This window comes from Oncorhynchus clarkii, chromosome 23, assembly GCF_045791955.1.
Source record: "Oncorhynchus clarkii lewisi isolate Uvic-CL-2024 chromosome 23, UVic_Ocla_1.0, whole genome shotgun sequence".
Lineage (NCBI taxonomy): Eukaryota > Metazoa > Chordata > Actinopteri > Salmoniformes > Salmonidae > Oncorhynchus > Oncorhynchus clarkii.
Window position 1 is genome coordinate 61,980,563 of NC_092169.1, and position 20,472 is coordinate 62,001,034.

The 20,472-nt window shown below is 44.2% G+C and overlaps 1 protein-coding gene across 2 annotated transcripts in view; it reads right to left on the minus strand.

The window, feature by feature from the left end:
• Positions 1-1,688: 1,688 nt before the first annotated feature.
• The window catches only part of LOC139381210 (receptor expression-enhancing protein 3-like), a 36,519-nt gene continuing 17,735 nt past the window's right edge, over positions 1,689-20,472 (minus strand). Inside the window, exons 6-9 of one of the 2 annotated variants that reach the window (XR_011628536.1) lie at positions 14,835-14,994; positions 9,256-9,392; positions 2,552-3,551; positions 1,693-2,471 (exon numbers count right to left, since the gene is read on the minus strand). Coding sequence is in view for 1 of the 2 variants with exons in the window: in XM_071124660.1 (XP_070980761.1) it covers positions 3,477-3,551; positions 9,256-9,392; positions 14,835-14,994 (372 nt within the window). In the remaining variant the exon portion in view is untranslated. Of the gene's footprint in view, positions 3,552-9,255; positions 9,393-14,834; positions 14,995-20,472 lie in introns of both variants that reach the window. The other variant, XM_071124660.1, reaches the window with a different exon arrangement.

Genomic DNA, 20,472 nt, shown 5'->3' on the forward strand with positions numbered 1-20,472 from the left:
TGCTCTTCATCATGTCAACACTCTGCTCTTCATCATGTCATCACTCTGCTCTTCATCATGTCAACACTCACCACACTGCTCTTCATCATGTCAACACTCTGCTCTTCATCATGTCAACACTCACCACTCTGCTCTTCATCATGTCAACACTCTGCTCTTCATCATGTCAACACTCACCACACTGCTCTTCATCATGTCAACACTCTGCTCTTCATCATGTCAACACTCACCACACTGCTCTTCATCATGTCAACACTCTGCTCTTCATCATGTCAACACTCACCACACTGCTGTGAATAACACTTTCAATTAACCTCTTCTATACTAATTGTTTTGTGTTGTTGATCGTACATCATCCTCATAGTCCAGCGTCAATCAGCACTCCTTCTAAACAAGTGGTGGGTGTGTTTTAGTAATTAGCAATATTTAATACATCATTGATTGTTCCTCTGAATGAACTGATTTAGTGAAGGTTAACTCATGGAAGGATGTTGCTATATGTCCCATGCACCATGTCATGTTTTAACAATTTGACTCTGTTCTATTCAAACCATGTTAAATGTGTTTCTGGTCTAGTTGGTGTACTATGGGAAATGTGTTTCTGGTCTAGTTGGTGTGCTATGGGAAATGTGTTTCTGGTCTAGTTGGTGTACTATGGGAAATGTGTTTCTGGTCTAGTTGGTGTACTATGGGAAATGTGTTTCTGGTCTAGTTGGTGTACTATGGGAAATGTGTTTCTGGTCTAGTTGGTGTACTATGGGAAATGTGTTTCTGGTCTAGTTGGTGTACTATGGGAAATGTGTTTCTGGTCTAGTTGGTGTGCTATGGGAAATGTGTTTCTGGTCTAGTTGGTGTACTATGGGAAATGTGTTTCTGGTCTAGTTGGTGTGCTATGGGAAATGTGTTTCTGGTCTAGTTGGTGTGCTATGGGAAATGTGTTTCTGGTCTAGTTGGTGTACTATGGGAAATGTGTTTCTGGTCTAGTTGGTGTGCTATGGGAAATGTGTTTCTGGTCTAGTTGGTGTGCTATGGGAAATGTGTTTCTGGTCTAGTTGGTGTACTATGGGAAATGTGTTTCTGGTCTAGTTGGTGTGCTATGGGAAATGTGTTTCTGGTCTAGTTGGTGTACTATGGGAAATGTGTTTCTGGTCTAGTTGGTGTGCTATGGGAAATGTGTTTCTGTTCTAGTTGGTGTACTATGGGAAATGTGTTTCTGTTCTAGTTGGTGTGCTATGGGAAATGTGTTTCTGGTCTAGTTGGTGTGCTATGGGAAATGTGTTTCTGGTCTAGTTGGTGTGCTATGGGAAATGTGTTTCTGGTCTAGTTGGTGTACTATGGGAAATGTGTTTCTGGTCTAGTTGGTGTACTATGGGAAATGTGTTTCTGGTCTAGTTGGTGTGCTATGGGAAATGTGTTTCTGGTCTAGTTGGTGTGCTATGGGAAATGTGTTTCTGGTCTAGTTGGTGTGCTATGGGAAATGTGTTTCTGGTCTAGTTGGTGTACTATGGGAAATGTGTTTCTGGTCTAGTTGGTGTACTATGGGAAATGTGTTTCTGGTCTAGTTGGTGTACTATGGGAAATGTGTTTCTGGTCTAGTTGGTGTGCTATGGGAAATGTGTTTCTGGTCTAGTTGGTGTACTATGGGAAATGTGGAATCCCAAAATGAGTTGCATTGAATACCAAAGTCCTCTCTTTTTTCTGATTTTAATGTTCAACAGCGACCCCTGGTGGAGGTGATTAGAACTGGGGGGGAAATTAAATCCATTGTGAGTGGCTTGAAGAGAACTGGCCAGAGAAGGGCACTTACCTCCCGGTAATAACAACAAAGGATGACAGGTAAAACACTTGTCAGTCAGAATGTCCCTGTAAGGTCTACAGCGGTTGTAATCTGCATGTGACAAATGAAATGTGATGACTAGAAGTCCCGTCAGAGGAATGCCTATCAGCTGTTGATTGGTAGTAATGTATTATATTCCACTTGTTGCCATGGTTTTGTTGAAAACCACATGATCAAAAGTTGAATTACTTTGCAGACATTCAGACATTGTTGAATGTATACATTTATTTACAACACCTCTATGATACATTCCCACACAAATCAGACCCAGGTCACTGGTTTAGTAGATAAAGCTTTGGTATTAAATAGGTTTCATCACGTGGTTAAAAGCATCCCAGAATGCAGCAGGACACATTCTAAAACAGATGACATCAGAGCCTTACAAAAGGACATCGTTTTGGAAGAGAGTGTGCAAAAAGATTGGTTATGGGAGGAAAAAAAAGCTTTGTTCCAAAATCTAAAACAGGAAATGCAGTCATTCAAACTGGACAGGCCAGTTACGGTCAACACAAACATACCTCAACATTGGGTTGCATTCCCTAATGGCACCCTATTCCCTACGTAGCGCACTACTTTAGAGCAGGGCCCTATAGCACCCTATTCCCTACGTAGCGCACTACTTTAGAGCAGGGCCCTATGGCACCCTATTCCCTACGTAGTGCACTACTTTAGAGCAGGGCCCTATGGCACCCTATTCCCTACGTAGTGCACTACTTTAGAGCAGGGCCCTGTATAGGGAATGATGCCATTTGGGACACATTTAACAGGCTTCTCTGTTCCCTTTCTCTCATCATTGGTTTATTCCTCCGGAAGGAATAAGGGACACTTTTTGGTCAGCTGTTACTTGGTAACAATCTTTTTAAGTGCCAGAATGATCACTATTATAATGTATTCTACTATTTAAAATCGGCTAAACTCAAAATACAAGGCAGCATATATGACAAAATGAAGCTAAATGAATTATATAACCCCTCAACAAAAAAAAAGCCAAGATCCTAAAAAGTCCACATCCTCACATAAAAACAACCCAGAATATAAGATCCATGCAACAACAACACTTAACTAAAAGACAGGAAACCTTAAGATTCTTTCTGTACAGCTACCGCTGTACGATGGTTTAAATACACACAGTCAGAATAATGTCATAAATATAGTGAGTTGGTGGTTCATTTAAAAAGAGACAGATGCTCCCAGCGTGAATAGAATTAGACCCCAGGACAGTTTAAAAAAAACACCAGGAGAACAGTTCCACAGCATCGTTCTCCATAGAATGGATGGTCTAACATGTCAGTAGTCACTGATATGGATGTTGGAGCCGTCAGTAGTCACTGATATGGATGTTGGAGCCGTCAGTAGTCACTGATATGGATGTTGGAGCCGTCAGTAGTCACTGATATGGATGTTGGAGCCGTCAGTAGTCCTTCCTGAATTGTTGACTGATTTCCTGGTCCGTCCCAAAAAGCCTATTCCTATTCTCGTGCACTACTGTTGGCCAGGGCCCATAATGCACTACTGTTGGCCAGGGCCCATAATGCACTACTTTTAGCCAGGACCCACCGTGCTCTGGTCAACAGTAGAGCACTACAGAAGGAAACCCATCCATGGCACCAGCCAGCAGTCACGTCTCCTGGACCGTTCATTACATGGCACTGTAGGTAGCAGCAGTCAGAACCGGCCTCCGCTTCCCTTTGATCTTCAGAGATCCATAACGGGCCTGTTGGACAGAACAGATTATTTATCATCATCAGACTGGTGTAACTCTGACCTAGTTAATATACGATAACAAGCATTACAGCCTCCTGAAACAGACCATCAGACTGGTATAACTCTGACCTAGTTAATATACGATAACAAGCATTACAGCCTCCTGAAACAGAACAGACCATCAGACTGGTATAACTCTGACCTAGTTAATATACGATAACAAGCATTACAGCCTCCTGAAACAGACCATCAGACTGGTATAACTCTGACCTAGTTAATATACTATAACAAGCATTACAGCCTCCTGAAACAGACCATCAGACTGGTATAACTCTGACCTAGTTAATATACGATAACAAGCATTACAGCCTCCTGAAACAGAACAGACCATCAGACTGGTATAACTCTGACCTAGTTAATATACGATAACAAGCATTACAGCCTCCTGAAACAGACCATCAGACTGGTATAACTCTGACCTAGTTAATATACGATAACAAGCATTACAGCCTCCTGAAACAGACCATCAGACTGGTGTAACTCTGACCTAGTTAATATACGATAACAAGCATTACAGCCTCCTGAAACAGACCATCAGACTGGTATAACTCTGACCTAGTTAATATACGATAACAAGCATTACAGCCTCCTGAAACAGACCATCAGACTGGTATAACTCTGACCTAGTTAATATACGATAACAAGCATTACAGCCTCCTGAAACAGACCATCAGACTGGTATAACTCTGACCTAGTTAATATACTATAACAAGCATTACAGCCTCCTGAAACAGACCATCAGACTGGTATAACTCTGACCTAGTTAATATACGATAACAAGCATTACAGCCTCCTGAAACAGAACAGACCATCAGACTGGTATAACTCTGACCTAGTTAATATACGATAACAAGCATTACAGCCTCCTGAAACAGACCATCAGACTGGTATAACTCTGACCTAGTTAATATACGATAACAAGCATTACAGCCTCCTGAAACAGACCATCAGACTGGTATAACTCTGACCTAGTTAATATACGATAACAAGCATTACAGCCTCCTGAAACAGACCATCAGACTGGTATAACTCTGACCTAGTTAATATACTATAACAAGCATTACAGCCTCCTGAAACAGAACAGACCATCAGACTGGTGTAACTCTGACCTAGTTAATATACGATAACAAGCATTACAGCCTCCTGAAACAGACCATCAGACTGGTATAACTCTGACCTAGTTAATATACGATAACAAGCATTACAGCCTCCTGAAACAGAACAGACCATCAGACTGGTATAACTCTGACCTAGTTAATATACTATAACAAGCATTACAGCCTCCTGAAACAGACCATCAGACTGGTGTAACTCTGACCTAGTTAATATACTATAACAAGCATTACAGCCTCCTGAAACAGACCATCAGACTGGTATAACTCTGACCTAGTTAATATACTATAACAAGCATTACAGCCTCCTGAAACAGACCATCAGACTGGTATAACTCTGACCTAGTTAATATACGATAACAAGCATTACAGCCTCCTGAAACAGACCATCAGACTGGTATAACTCTGACCTAGTTAATATACGATAACAAGCATTACAGCCTCCTGAAACAGAACAGACCATAAGACTGGTAAAACTCTGACCTAGTTAATATACGATAACAAGCATTACAGCCTCCTGAAACAGACCATCAGACTGGTATAACTCTAACCTAGTTAATATACTATAACAAGCATTACAGCCTCCTGAAACAGAACAGATCAGACTGGTATAACTCTGACCTAGTTAATATACGATAACAAGCATTACAGCCTCCTGAAACAGACCATCAGACTGGTATAACTCTGACCTAGTTAATATACGATAACAAGCATTACAGCCTCCTGAAACAGACCATCAGACTGGTGTAACTCTGACCTAGTTAATATACGATAACAAGCATTACAGCCTCCTGAAACAGACCATCAGACTGGTATAACTCTGACCTAGTTAATATACGATAACAAGCATTACAGCCTCCTGAAACAGACCATCAGACTGGTATAACTCTGACCTAGTTAATATACGATAACAAGCATTACAGCCTCCTGAAACAGAACAGACCATCAGACTGGTATAACTCTGACCTAGTTAATATACGATAACAAGCATTACAGCCTCCTGAAACAGACCATCAGACTGGTGTAACTCTGACCTAGTTAATATACTATAACAAGCATTACAGCCTCCTGAAACAGACCATCAGACTGGTATAACTCTGACCTAGTTAATATACGATAACAAGCATTACAGCCTCCTGAAACAGACCATCAGACTGGTATAACTCTGACCTAGTTAATATACGATAACAAGCATTACAGCCTCCTGAAACAGACCATCAGACTGGTGTAACTCTGACCTAGTTAATATACGATAACAAGCATTACAGCCTCCTGAAACAGACCATCAGACTGGTATAACTCTGACCTAGTTAATATACGATAACAAGCATTACAGCCTCCTGAAACAGACCATCAGACTGGTATAACTCTGACCTAGTTAATATACGATAACAAGCATTACAGCCTCCTGAAACAGAACAGACCATAAGACTGGTAAAACTCTGACCTAGTTAATATACGATAACAAGCATTACAGCCTCCTGAAACAGACCATCAGACTGGTATAACTCTGACCTAGTTAATATACTATAACAAGCATTACAGCCTCCTGAAACAGACCATCAGACTGGTATAACTCTGACCTAGTTAATATACTATAACAAGCATTACAGCCTCCTGAAACAGACCATCAGACTGGTGTAACTCTGACCTAGTTAATATACGATAACAAGCATTACAGCCTCCTGAAACAGACCATCAGACTGGTATAACTCTGACCTAGTTAATATACGATAACAAGCATTACAGCCTCCTGAAACAGAACAGATCAGACTGGTATAACTCTGACCTAGTTAATATACGATAACAAGCATTACAGCCTCCTGAAACAGAACAGACCATCAGACTGGTGTAACTCTGACCTAGTTAATATACTATAACAAGCATTACAGCCTCCTGAAACAGACCATCAGACTGGTATAACTCTGACCTAGTTAATATACGATAACAAGCATTACAGCCTCCTGAAACAGACCATCAGACTGGTATAACTCTGACCTAGTTAATATACTATAACAAGCATTACAGCCTCCTGAAACAGACCATCAGACTGGTATAACTCTGACCTAGTTAATATACTATAACAAGCATTACAGCCTCCTGAAACAGACCATCAGACTGGTGTAACTCTGACCTAGTTAATATACTATAACAAGCATTACAGCCTCCTGAAACAGACCATCAGACTGGTATAACTCTGACCTAGTTAATATACGATAACAAGCATTACAGCCTCCTGAAACAGACCATCAGACTGGTATAACTCTGACCTAGTTAATATACTATAACAAGCATTACAGCCTCCTGAAACAGACCATCAGACTGGTGTAACTCTGACCTAGTTAATATACTATAACAAGCATTACAGCCTCCTGAAACAGACCATCAGACTGGTATAACTCTGACCTAGTTAATATACGATAACAAGCATTACAGCCTCCTGAAACAGAACAGATCAGACTGGTATAACTCTGACCTAGTTAATATACGATAACAAGCATTACAGCCTCCTGAAACCCTTTGAAAAGACTGAAGAATAAGACCCTTGTATAGAGACTGTAGAGGTGGTCACCAGTCTTTCCTCAGTCCAGATCACTTTCAGTGTCAAAAAGCAAGCAGAGATGATTTATTTAAACATTCTAATGTAACTTTAACCCAATAAAAACAGTTCTGTAGGAATGTGGTTTGGGCAGTAGCCCTAATACATTATCACAGCATATTGTCTGGCCTAATACATTATCACAGCATAGTGACTATATGCCTGGCCTAATACATTATCACAGCATAGTGGCTATATGCCTGGCCTAATACATTATCACAGCATAGTGGCTATATGCCTGGTCTAATATATTATCACAGCATAATGGCTATATGCCTGGTCTAATACATTATCACAGCATAGTGGCTATATGCCTGGCCTAATACATTATCACAGCATAGTGGCTATATGCCTCCTGGTCTAATACATTATCACAGCATAGTGGCTATATGCCTGGCCTAATACATTATCACAGCATAGTGGCTATATGCCTGGTCTAATATATTATCACAGCATAATGGCTATATGCCTGGTCTAATACATTATCACAGCATAGTGGCTATATGCCTGGTCTAATACATTATCACAGCATAGTGGCTATATGCCTGGCCTAATACATTATCACAGCATAGTGGCTAAATGCCTGGTCTAATACATTATCACAGCATATTGTCTGGCCTAATACATTATCACAGCATAGTGGCTATATGCCCGGTCTAATACATTATCACAGCATAGTGGCTATATGCCTGGTCTAATACATTATCACAGCATAGTGGCTATATGCCTGGTCTAATACATTATCACAGCATAGTGGCTATATGCCTGGTCTAATACATTATCACAGCATAGTGGCTATATGCCTCCTGGCCTAATACATTATCACAGCATAGTGGCTATATGCCTGGCCTAATACATTATCACAGCATAGTGGCTATATGCCTGGTCTAATACATTATCACAGCATAGTGGCTATATGTCTGGTCTAATACATTATCACAGCATAGTGGCTATATGCCTGGTCTAATACATTATCACAGCATAGTGGCTATATGTCTGGTCTAATACATTATCACAGCATAGTGGCTATATGCCTGGCCTGTCGGTATCGTTATTCTCAGACCATATGATATTTCAGAACTTGAGCTCTGATAACAGAAGAGATCAGTTGGTGTAGCACTTGCGAGGCACAGCTGAGAATAAATTTAAATAGTTTGCTTTATTATTTTTTATCTTTCTCAATATTCGATGTTGGCTTTTCAACACAAATGTTTGGTGATCAACCGGTTGGTGACCACTGCATTAGAGAGCTAGTATTTAACCTATCCAAACCAGAGGAGAGCAGCTGCAGAGGGTGTTGTATTCAGACAGACATCTTTAGAGTGTGTTGTATTCAGACAGACATCTTTACAGTGTGTTGTATTCAGACAGACATCTTTACAGTGTGTTGTATTCAGAGAGACATCTTTACAGTGTGTTGTATTCAGACAGACATCTTTACAGTGTGTTGTATTCAGACAGACATCTTTACAGTGTGTTGTATTCAGACAGACATCTTTACAGTGTGTTGTATTCAGACAGACATTTTTACAGTGTGTTGTATTCAGACAGACATCTTTACAGTGTGTTGTATTCAGACAGACATCTTTACAGTGTGTTGTATTCAGACAGACATCTTTACAGTGTGTTATATTCAGACAGACATCTTTACAGTGTGTTATATTCAGACAGACATCTTTACAGTGTGTTATATTCAGACAGACATCTTTACAGTGTGTTATATTCAGACAGACATCTTTACAGTGTGTTATATTCAGACAGACATCTTTACAGTGTGTTATATTCAGACAGACATCTTTACAGTGTGTTGTATTCAGACAGACATCTTTACAGTGTGTTGTATTCAGACAGACATCTTTACAGTGTGTTGTATTCAGACAGACATCTTTACAGTGTGTTATATTCAGACAGACATCTTTACAGTGTGTTGTATTCAGACTTACATCTTTGCGAGCTTTAGAGCGCACGATCTTGACACTCTGGGACCTCCTCAGACCTCTCTGGGTGACAGCCTCGTCCTCTGAGAAAAGTTGTTCCCCCTCCTCGTCTGTCCTGTCCTCCTGATCATAGGCATAGTACTCTGGGGAGAAACGTCCCTATCAGTTAGACATGTCCCTATCAGTTAGACATGGTACTCTGGGGAGACATGTCCATATCAGTTAGACAGGGTACTCTGGGGAGACATGTCCATATCAGTTAGACAGGGTACTCTGGGGAGACTTGTCCATATCAGTTAGACATAGTACAACTAAACCAGAAGAAGGTTAACTTGGTCTCCTAGGTCGTGTCCTCATGGTAGAAGTGCTGAGTCCGAGGGGGGCTGACTGACATTCTGACTGGTGTGTTGGAGAGAGAGACAGGCTGCCTGGGGACGGAGCCAATCACTGGGGATGAATTCCACAGCTGAGGCCACAACAACCAACGGTGTTATCCCCTAACAGATTGCTATAACATACACTACATGACCTAAAGTATGTGTAAACTGTGCAGGACAGTCAAGTTCTTCCACACTGATCTCCACAAACCATTTCTGATTGGACCTCACTTTGTGCATGGGGGCATTGTCATGGTGAAACAGGAAATGGCCTTCCCCAAACTGTTGCCACAAAGTTGGAAGCACAGAATCATCTAGAATGTCATTGTATACTGTAGTGTTAATATTTCCCTTCACTGGAACTAAGGGGCCCGAACCATGAAAAACAGCCCCAGACAATTATTCCTCCTCCACCAAACTTTACAGTTGGCACGATGCATTGGGGAAGGTAACGTTCTCCTGGCATCCACCAAACCCAGATTCGTCCGTCAGACAGCCAGATGGTAAAACATGACTCATCACTCCAGAGAACAAGTTTCCACTGATCCACAGTCCAATGGTGGCGAGATTTACACCACTCCATCACCACTACTAGCTGACTGGGGATGTTCTGTAATACCATCACTGGGCTACGACCCCTACTAACTGACTGGGGCTGTTCTGTAATATCATCACTGGGCTATGACCCCTACTAACTGACTGGGGCTGTTCTGTAATATCATCACTGGGCTACGACCCCTACTAACTGACTGGGGCTGTTCTGTAATATCATCATTGGGCTATGACCCCTACTAACTGACTGGGGCTGTTCTGTAATATCATCACTGGGCTATGACCCCTACTAACTGACTGGGGCTGTTCTGTAATATCATCACTGGGCTATGGCCCCTACTAACTGACTGGGGCTGTTCTGTAATATCATCACTGGGCTATGGCCCCTACTAACTGACTGGGGCTGTTCTGTAATATCACGACTGGGCTACGACCCCTACTAACTGACTGGGGCTGTTCTGTAATATCACTGGGCTACGACCCCTACTAACTGACTGGGGCTGTTCTGTAATATCATCACTGGGCTATGACCCCTACTAACTGACTGGGGCTGTTCTGTAATATCACTGGGCAATGACCCCTACTAACTGACTGGGACTGTTCTGTTCTGTAATATCATCTCTGGGCTACGACCCCTACTAACTGACTGGGGCTGTTCTGTAATATCATCACTGGGCTATGACCCCTACTAACTGACTGGGGCTGTTCTGTAATATCATCACTGGGCTATGACCCCTACTAACTGACTGGGGCTGTTCTGTAATATCATCACTGGGCTACGACCCCTACTAACTGACTGGGGCTGTTCTGTAATATCACTGGGCTACGACCCCTACTAACTGACTGGGGCTGTTCTGTAATATCATCACTGGGCTATGACCCCTACTAACTGACTGGGGCTGTTCTGTAATATCACTGGGCAATGACCCCTACTACCTGACTGGGGCTGTTCTGTAATATCACTGGGCAATGACCCCTACTAACTGACTGTGACTGTTCTGTAATATCATCTCTGGGCTATGACCCCTACTAACTGACTGGGACTGTTCTGTTCTGCAATACCATCACTGGGCTATGACCCCTACTAACTGACTGGGGCTGTTCTGTAATATTACTGGGCTATGACCCCTACTCACTGACTGGGGCTGTTCTGTTCTGTAATACCATCACTGGGCTATGACCCCTACTAACTGACTGGGGCTGTTCTGTAATATCACTGGGCTATGACCCCTACTAACTGACTGGGGCTGTTCTGTAATATCATCACTGGGCTACGACCCCTACTAACTGACTGGGGCTGTTCTGTTCTGTAATACCATCACTGGGCTATGACCACTACTAACTGACTGGGACTGTTATGTGTTGTGAGTCACAACAGCTGCACCAGGGGGCAGCAGTAACATAGTAACTGCCTCCAGTCCTCCTTTCCTTTGTTCCTGTAGTCACATCTGCTCTCCATTCTAGAAAGATCCTTGGGATCTGCAGCCACTATTAACTCTACAAGGCTGTTCATATTTGTTTGAGGATTTAAACTTTCTGCAACCTAAGAAATGTGTTTTTTATGCTAGCCTTCACACAGTCCAAGGCAAACTGGAATCAGATGAAGCTATTGAGCCCTATTGGTTGACAGCTGTTTTAGGAGAAACATCTAATTCTCCACATCAGATATCATTTTCCTAGTATGACAAAGGTGAGGAGCCCATTCCATTCATCCCACTAATGATATATTTATCTGTCTTCTAGCATACCTCTGACTGGTCATGGCTGAGCTAGTCCAGTCCAGCCCAGAACAGCCCAGAGCATACTTGCGTGATGACGAGTAATGAGACTTTCCCTCCCTGAGAACAGAACCAACCAACCCCTCCCTGTACTGATCCTCTGTCAACCTGAGTAGAACAGAACCAACCACTCCCTGTACTGATCCTCTGTCAACCTGAGGAGAACAGAACCAACCCTCCCTGTACTGATCCTCTGTCAACCTGAGGAGAACAGAACCAACCACTCCCTGTACTGATCCTCTGTCAACCTGAGGAGAACAGAACCAACCCTCCCTGTACTGATCCTCTGTCAACCTGAGGAGAACAGAACCAACCAACCAACCACTCCCTGTACTGATCCTCTGTCAACCTGAGGAGAACAGAACCAACCCCTCCCTGTACTGATCCTCTGTCAACCTGAGTAGAACAGAACCAAATCCCTCCCTGTACTGATCCGCTGTCAACCTGAGGTGAACAGAACCAACCAACCACTCCCTGTACTGATCCTCTGTCAACCTGAGTAGAACAGAACCAACCCCTCCCTGTACTGATCCTCTGTCAACCTGAGGAGAACAGAACCAATCCCTCCCTGTACTGATCCTCTGTCAACCTGAGGAGAACAGAACCAACCCCTCCCTGTACTGATCCTCTGTCAACCTGAGGAGAACAGAACCAACCCCTCCCTGTACTGATCCTCGATCAACCTGAGGAGAACAGAACCAACCAACCACTCCCTGTACTGATCCTCTGTCAACCTGAGTAGAACAGAACCAACCCCTCCCTGTACTGATCCTTGATCAACCTGAGGAGAACAGAACCAACCCCTCCCTGTACTGATCAACCTGAGGAGAACAGAACCAACCAACCCCTCCCTGTACTGATCCTTGATCAACCTGAGGAGAACAGAACCAATCCCTCCCTGTACTGATCCTCTGTCAACCTGAGGAGACACTACATAGGGAATAGGGTGCAGAATGGAACCACCACATCTGAGCTTTCAGCTGGTCACACTACACAGGGAATAGGGACACTACATAGGGAATAGGGTGCACTACATAGGGAATAGGGTGCACTACATAGGGAATAGGGTGCAGTACGGTTGTCTAGCAGTGATCAACAACCAATTTGAAAGAGCATGAAGAAGTTTGAAAATAATAGAAACGGGCAAATATTGTACAATCCAGGTGTGCAGAGCTCTTAGAAACGAACAGCTGGAATCACTGCCACAGCTCTTAGAAACGAACAGCTGGAATCACTGCCACAGCTCTTAGAGATGAACAGCTGGAATCACTGCCAAAGCTCTTAGAAACGAACAGCTGGAATCACTGCCACAGCTCTTAGAAACGAACAGCTGGAATCACTGCCACAGCTCTTAGAAACGAACAGCTGGAATCACTGCCACAGCTCTTAGAGACGAACAGCTGGAATCACTGCCAAAGCTCTTAGAGACGAACAGCTGGAATCACTGCCACAGCTCTTAGAGATGAACAGCTGGAATCACTGCCAAAGCTCTTAGAGACGAACAGCTGGAATCACTGCCAACGCTCTTAGAGATGAACAGCTGGAATCACTGCCAAAGCTCTTAGAGACGAACAGCTGGAATCACTGCCAAAGCTCTTAGAGACGAACAGCTGGAATCACTGCCAACGCTCTTAGAGATGAACAGCTGGAATCACTGCCAAAGCTCTTAGAGACGAACAGCTGGAATCACTGCCAAAGCTCTTAGAGATGAACAGCTGGAATCACTGCCAACGCTCTTAGAGACGAACAGCTGGAATCACTGCCAAAGCTCTTAGAGATGAACAGCTGGAATCACTGCCAAAGCTCTTAGAGACGAACAGCTGGAATCACTGCCAAAGCTCTTAGAGACGAACAGCTGGAATCACTGCCAAAGCTCTTAGAGACGTACAGCTGGAATCACTGCCACAGCTCTTAGAAACGAACAGCTGGAATCACTGCCACAGCTCTTAGAGACGAACAGCTGGAATCACTGCCAAAGCTCTTAGAGACGAACAGCTGGAATCACTGGCACAGCTCTTAGAGACGAACAGCTGGAATCACTGGCACAGCTCTTAGAGACGAACAGCTGGAATCACTGGCAACGCTCTTAGAGACGAACAGCTGGAATCACTGGCTCATAGGCACCCTACATCCTATAGAGGACATTGCTTTAGACCAGGGCTCATAGGGAGGGTTAACCCATGTTACTCATAGGGAGGGTTAACCCGTGTTACTCATAGGGAGGGTTAACCCGTGTTACTCATAGGGAGGGTTAACCCGTGTTACTCATAGGGAACAGGGAGGGTTAACCCATGTTACTCATAGGGAGGGTTAACCCTCCCTGTTCCCTATGAGTAACACGGGTTAACCCTCCCTATGAGTAACATGGGTTAACCCTCCCTATGAGTAACATGGGTTAACCCTCCCTGTTCCCTATGAGTAACATGTTACAGGGAGGGTTAACCCATGTTACTCATAGGGAACAGGGAGGGTTAACCCATGCCACTCATAGGGAGGGTTAAACCATGTTACTCATAGGGAGGGTTAACCCATGTTACTCATAGGGAGGGTTAACCCATGCTACTCATAGGGAGGGTTAACCCGTGTTACTCATAGGGAACAGGGAGGGTTAACCCGTGTTACTCATAGGGAGGGTTAACCCGTGTTACTCATAGGGAGGGTTAACCCGTGTTACTCATAGGGAGGGTTAACCCGTGTTACTCAACACAGACCCAGCTATAGAGGATGTTTGAGGAAGGTGGAGACCAGAGTCTTACTGTGGTATAATTGGCTCCCTCTTCAGATCAATGATTAACAGACCAGTGGAAGGTACTAGGTGATGGGTTCATGTAAGGACCTGTGTGTGTGTGTGCGTGTGTGGAGGGGGAACATGTCCTACCTGTTCTGTCGGTCGAGTTTGCGGCGAGAGCCCTCCTGCTCACGGCAGGGTTGCCGGCATGGGCCGTATAGATCTGATTGGCTGCTGCGTCGTCGAGGGGTATCTGAGTCAGGTCGTGCATACTGAAGCTCCTCAGCTTCTCTGTGATCGCCCCCTGGCCCTACACACACACACACACAGTTAGTGTCACCACAGGGATAACACTGTCCTCTAAACGCCTCCCCTCTCCTCATGACATCATGGCTCCAGTATCTTACTGTGCTCCGACAAAATACAGTAACAGGCTGAGGGAGTGTTTGTGTTCTGACACAGTAACATGCTGAGGGAGTGTTTGTGTTCTGACACAGTAACAGGCTGAGGGAGTGTTTGTGTTGTTGTGTTTTGACACAGTAACAGGCTGAGGGAGTGTCTGTGTTGTTGTGTTCTGACACAGTAACAGGCTGAGGGAGTGTTTGTGTTGTTGTGTTCTGACACAGTAACAGGCTGAGGGAGTGTTTGTGTTGTTGTGTTCTGACACAGTAACAGGCTGAGGGAGTGTTTGTGTTGTTGTGTTCTGACACAGTAACAGGCTGAGGGAGTGTTTGTGTTGTTGTGTTCTGATACAGTAACAGGCTGAGGGAGTGTTTGTGTTGTGTTCTGACACAGTAACAGGCTGAGGGAGTGTTTGTGTTGTTGTGTTCTGACACAGTAACAGGCTGAGGGAGTGTTTGTGTTGTTGTGTTCTGACACAGTAACAGGCTGAGGGAGTGTTTGTGTTGTTGTGTTCTGACAGACAGTAACAGGCTGAGGGAGTGTTTGTGTTGTTGTGTTCTGACAGACAGTAACAGGCTGAGGGAGTGTTTGTGTTGTTGTGTTCTGACAGACAGTAACAGGCTGAGGGAGTGTTTGTGTTGTTGTGTTCTGACACAGTAACAGGCTGAGGGAGTGTTTGTGTTGTTGTGTTTTGACACAGTAACAGGCTGAGGGAGTGTTTGTGTTGTTGTGTTCTGACAGACAGTAACAGGCTGAGGGAGTGTTTGTGTTGTTGTGTTCTGACACAGTTACAGGCTGAGGGAGTGTTTGTGTTGTTGTGTTCTGACACAGTAACAGGCTGAGGGAGTGTTTGTGTTGTTGTGTTCTGACACAGTAACAGGCTGAGGGAGTGTTTGTGTTGTTGTGTTCTGATACAGTAACAGGCTGAGGGAGTGTTTGTGTTGTGTTCTGACACAGTAACAGGCTGAGGGAGTGTTTGTGTTGTTGTGTTCTGACACAGTAACAGGCTGAGGGAGTGTTTGTGTTGTTGTGTTCTGACACAGTAACAGGCTGAGGGAGTGTTTGTGTTGTTGTGTTCTGACAGACAGTAACAGGCTGAGGGAGTGTTTGTGTTGTTGTGTTCTGACAGACAGTAACAGGCTGAGGGAGTGTTTGTGTTGTGTTCTGACACAGTAACAGGCTGAGGGAGTGTTTGTGTTGTGTTCTGACACAGTAACAGGCTGAGGGAGTGTTTGTGTTGTTGTGTTCTGACAGACAGTAACAGGCTGAGGGAGTGTTTGTGTTCTGACAGACAGTAACAGGCTGAGGGAGTGTTTGTGTTGTTGTGTTCTGACACAGTAACAGGCTGAGGGAGTGTTTGTGTTGTTGTGTTCTGACACAGTAACAGGCTGAGGGAGTGTTTGTGTTGTTGTGTTCTGACAGACAGTAACAGGCTGAGGGAGTGTTTGTGTTGTTGTGTTCTGACAGACAGTAACAGGCTGAGGGAGTGTTTGTGTTGTTGTGTTCTGACAGACAGTAACAGGCTGAGGGAGTGTTTGTGTTGTTGTGTTCTGACACAGTAACAGGCTGAGGGAGTGTTTGTGTTGTTGTGTTCTGACACAGTAACAGGCTGAGGGAGTGTTTGTGTTGTGTTCTGACACAGTAACAGGCTGAGGGAGTGTTTGTGTTGTGTTCTGACACAGTAACAGGCTGAGGGAGTGTTTGTGTTGTTGTGTTCTGACACAGTAACAGGCTGAGGGAGTGTTTGTGTTGTTGTGTTCTGATACAGTAACATGCTGAGGGAGTGTTTGTGTTGTTGTGTTCTGATACAGTAACAGGCTGAGGGAGTGTTTGTGTTGTTGTGTTCTGACACAGTAACAGGCTGAGGGAGTGTTTGTGTTGTTGTGTTCTGACACAGTAACAGGCTGAGGGAGTGTTTGTGTTGTTGTGTTCTGATACAGTAACAGGCTGAGGGAGTGTTTGTGTTGTTGTGTTCTGACACAGTAACAGGCTGAGGAAGTGTTTGTGTTCTGACACAGTAACAGGCTGAGGGAGTGTTTGTGTTGTTGTGTTCTGACACAGTAACAGGCTGAGGAAGTGTTTGTGTTGTTGTGTTCTGACACAGTAACAGGCTGAGGGAGTGTTTGTGTTGTTGTGTTCTGACAGACAGTAACAGGCTGAGGGAGTGTTTGTGTTGTTGTGTTCTGATACAGTAACAGGCTAAGGGAGTGTTTGTGTTGTTGTGTTCTGACAGACAGTAACAGGCTGAGGGAGTGTTTGTGTTGTTGTGTTCTGACACAGTAACAGGCTAAGGGAGTGTTTGTGTTGTTGTGTTCTGACACAGTAACAGGCTGAGGGAGTGTTTGTGTTGTTGTGTTCTGACAGACAGTAACAGGCTGAGGGAGTGTTTGTGTTGTGTTCTGACACAGTAACAGGCTGAGGGAGTGTTTGTGTTGTTGTGTTCTGACAGACAGTAACATACTGAGGGAGTGTTTGTGTTAAACTACTACATAAGTTAAATGCCTAGAATCTATTCACAGTGTTTATCATCGTGTTTTCAAACAGCTTATGACAACGCAGAACCTTTTCCATAACAGAACTGGGGAACAGACAGCAGTGTACTATCATGAAGGGAACATTAGTGGTTGTGTGTGCAGCACAGCTTGACAACATCACAGAAAATACCAAAAAGATTAAAAAAAATAGCAAACGCCATAAAAACGATGAATAGGTGAATCTATGAATGATCTGAGTAGGGCTGGGCGGTAGACTGTGTTTAGCGATATACCGGTATTGATGCACGGACTGGTTTGGGTTTTTACTTTATCTTCTATCCCAGGTATTTGAATGTTTGACTTGTTAAATGTGATGGCAGTGTCCATGTGTTCCTCTCTCTTTATGACGCACACACCTAGCCACGCCCCCTGTCACTCAAGGAGCGCGTTGGATGTTCCTCAACCACGTGACCCATGTGTTCAGTCCGCCTGGTCAATGCAGCACAAGTAACACTGTTGACGACAACAATGCTGCTTTCCCTTTGCTTCTTAATATATAAATCTACTAGCGTTTTATAATTATACTATTAGCTTGTGTTTCTTAAATCTGCAAACAGCTAGAGTGTCTTTTCTTAGCCGCTGATTGTTAGCCGCTAATGCTAATCGCTAGCTAGCTAATAAAAGTACTGAGTAAGAGCAAACGTAACTTAGCTAGCTAATACAGCCTGATAATACCAGTGATTGTGTAGGCCTAAATCAGCATGTTGTTTGTGCAACAGTGTCTTATAAATTAAAGAGGTAAACTCAAAGCAAGAATATGTTAGCTACATGAAGTAGTTATGACAACACGTTCAATCTAGCCAAAGATTATAGGATCCCCTAGGAAACACTTATCAACACATTAGTTCCTACCCTGTCACAACAACTCCTCCCTGGCAATTTAATTCGTGGTCTCAGTCAAACACTGTATTAAAAGTGCCCAATTATATTTTAACTATATAATTATAATATACATTCTATTTCCATGATTCCAACAGTTAACCCAAGTGTTTCGCTCTAAATCGCAAGTCAAATTGCAACATTTGGTTAAAAATAAGGCCCATATGACTTGCCCATATAATGCAGCCCTACGGGACAGTGTGGAAATTCTCAATGTGCAGAAATTTAATTTACAAAAAAATTGCTAGAATCGTGATATGTATCATTATCGGGATATGTGAGATTTTGGCCATAATCGCCCAGCCCTAGATCTGAGGTATTTCTTCATGCTACAGTAAAATATATCTCTATCATTATTACCTCAGAGAGCTGCCACTAGTAGTGCTGTGCCCCTAGAGACAGACTGCACATCAGACAAGATTGGTAGAAAGACAGATCAACACCAACGTTAGAACACAGTCAGGAGAACAGGAAAAAAAGAAGAGACTAGGAGGAGGGGAAAAGTAGAGCCATAGAAGACCTGATCAATTGGCTGGTTTGATAGAGGCAGAGTAGAGACATAAAATATATGTCTGCTGGATGCAGAGTCAAGGTTATATGCGGTTTCTGACTCTGTGTTGAAAGATAGGACATAGAAAGAAGGCATCCTATTGTTGCTTTATCCAGGCCTGGACCAAGGCTCTGTCCCAGCTAGCATGCTCAGGTTGTTTATCCAGGCCTTGGCAGAGGCTCTGTCCCAGCTAGCATGCTCAGGTTGTTTATCCAGGCCTGGACCGAGGTTCTGACCAAGCTAGCATGCTCAGGTTGTTTATCCAGGCCTGGACCGAGGCTCTGACCCAGCTAGCATGCTCAGGTTGTTTATCCAGGCCTGGACCGAGGCTCTGTCCCAGCTAGCATGCTCAGGTTGTTTATCCAGGCCTGGACCGAGGCTCTGTCCCAGCTAGCATGCTCAGGTTGTTTATCCAGGCCTGGACCGAGGCTCCGTCCCAGCTAGCATGCTCAGGTTGTTTATCCAGGCCTGGACCGAGGCTCTGTCCCAGCTAGCATGCTCAGGTTGTTTATCCAGGCCTGGGCCGAGGCTCTGTCCCAGCTAGCATGCTCAGGTTGTTTATCCAGGCTTGGACCGAGGCTCTGTCCCAGCTAGCATGCTCAGGTTGTTTATCCAGGCCTGGGCCGAGGCTCTGTCCCAGCTAGCATGCTCAGGTTGTTTATCCAGGCCTGGACCGAGGCTCTGTCCCAGCTAGCATGCTCAGGTTGTTTATCCAGGCCTGGACTGAGGCTCTGTCCCAGCTAGCATGCTCAGGTTGTTTATCCAGGCCTGGACCGAGGCGCTGTCCCAGCTAGCATGCTCAGGTTGTTTATCCAGGCCTGGACCGAGGCTCCGTCCCAGCTAGCATGCTCGGGTTGTTTATCAAGGCCTGGACCGAGGCTCCGTCCCAGCTAGCATGCTCGGGTTGTTTATCCAGGCCTGGACCGAGGCTCCGTCCCAGCTAGCATGCCCAGGTTGTTTATCCAGGCCTGGACTGAGGCTCTGTCCCAAATCTGTTTCCCCACCCCAGGTTTCAGGTTTCTGCCTATTTTCTTCTCGCAAAAATCACACTAATAGAAAAAACCTTTTGGATGTTCTTAGTCCATAATGTGGAGACCACTTTGGAGGTCTGGGAAAAATCTAAGAAATATGCACATTTTGGGGTGTTGATACCCTTTAATTCAAGTGCAAGAAACTTGTATGGTTAGCGGTGTTCCTGTAGCACGTGATGGCCGAGTTTTCAAAAACAAAATGGCCACTTGATCGACGCAAATAATCATCTCATTCTGGCAGGTAGGCAGAGGCTACTTTGTAGTTAACATTTAATAGAAACATATATTTTTTTTGACAGCCTTTCCATCTACCAGAAGACGGTTATCATGAATTGCGTCAACGCTAACAGGTAGACACACACACGGGGGCATTCCTGTGTCCTTTCAGAAAG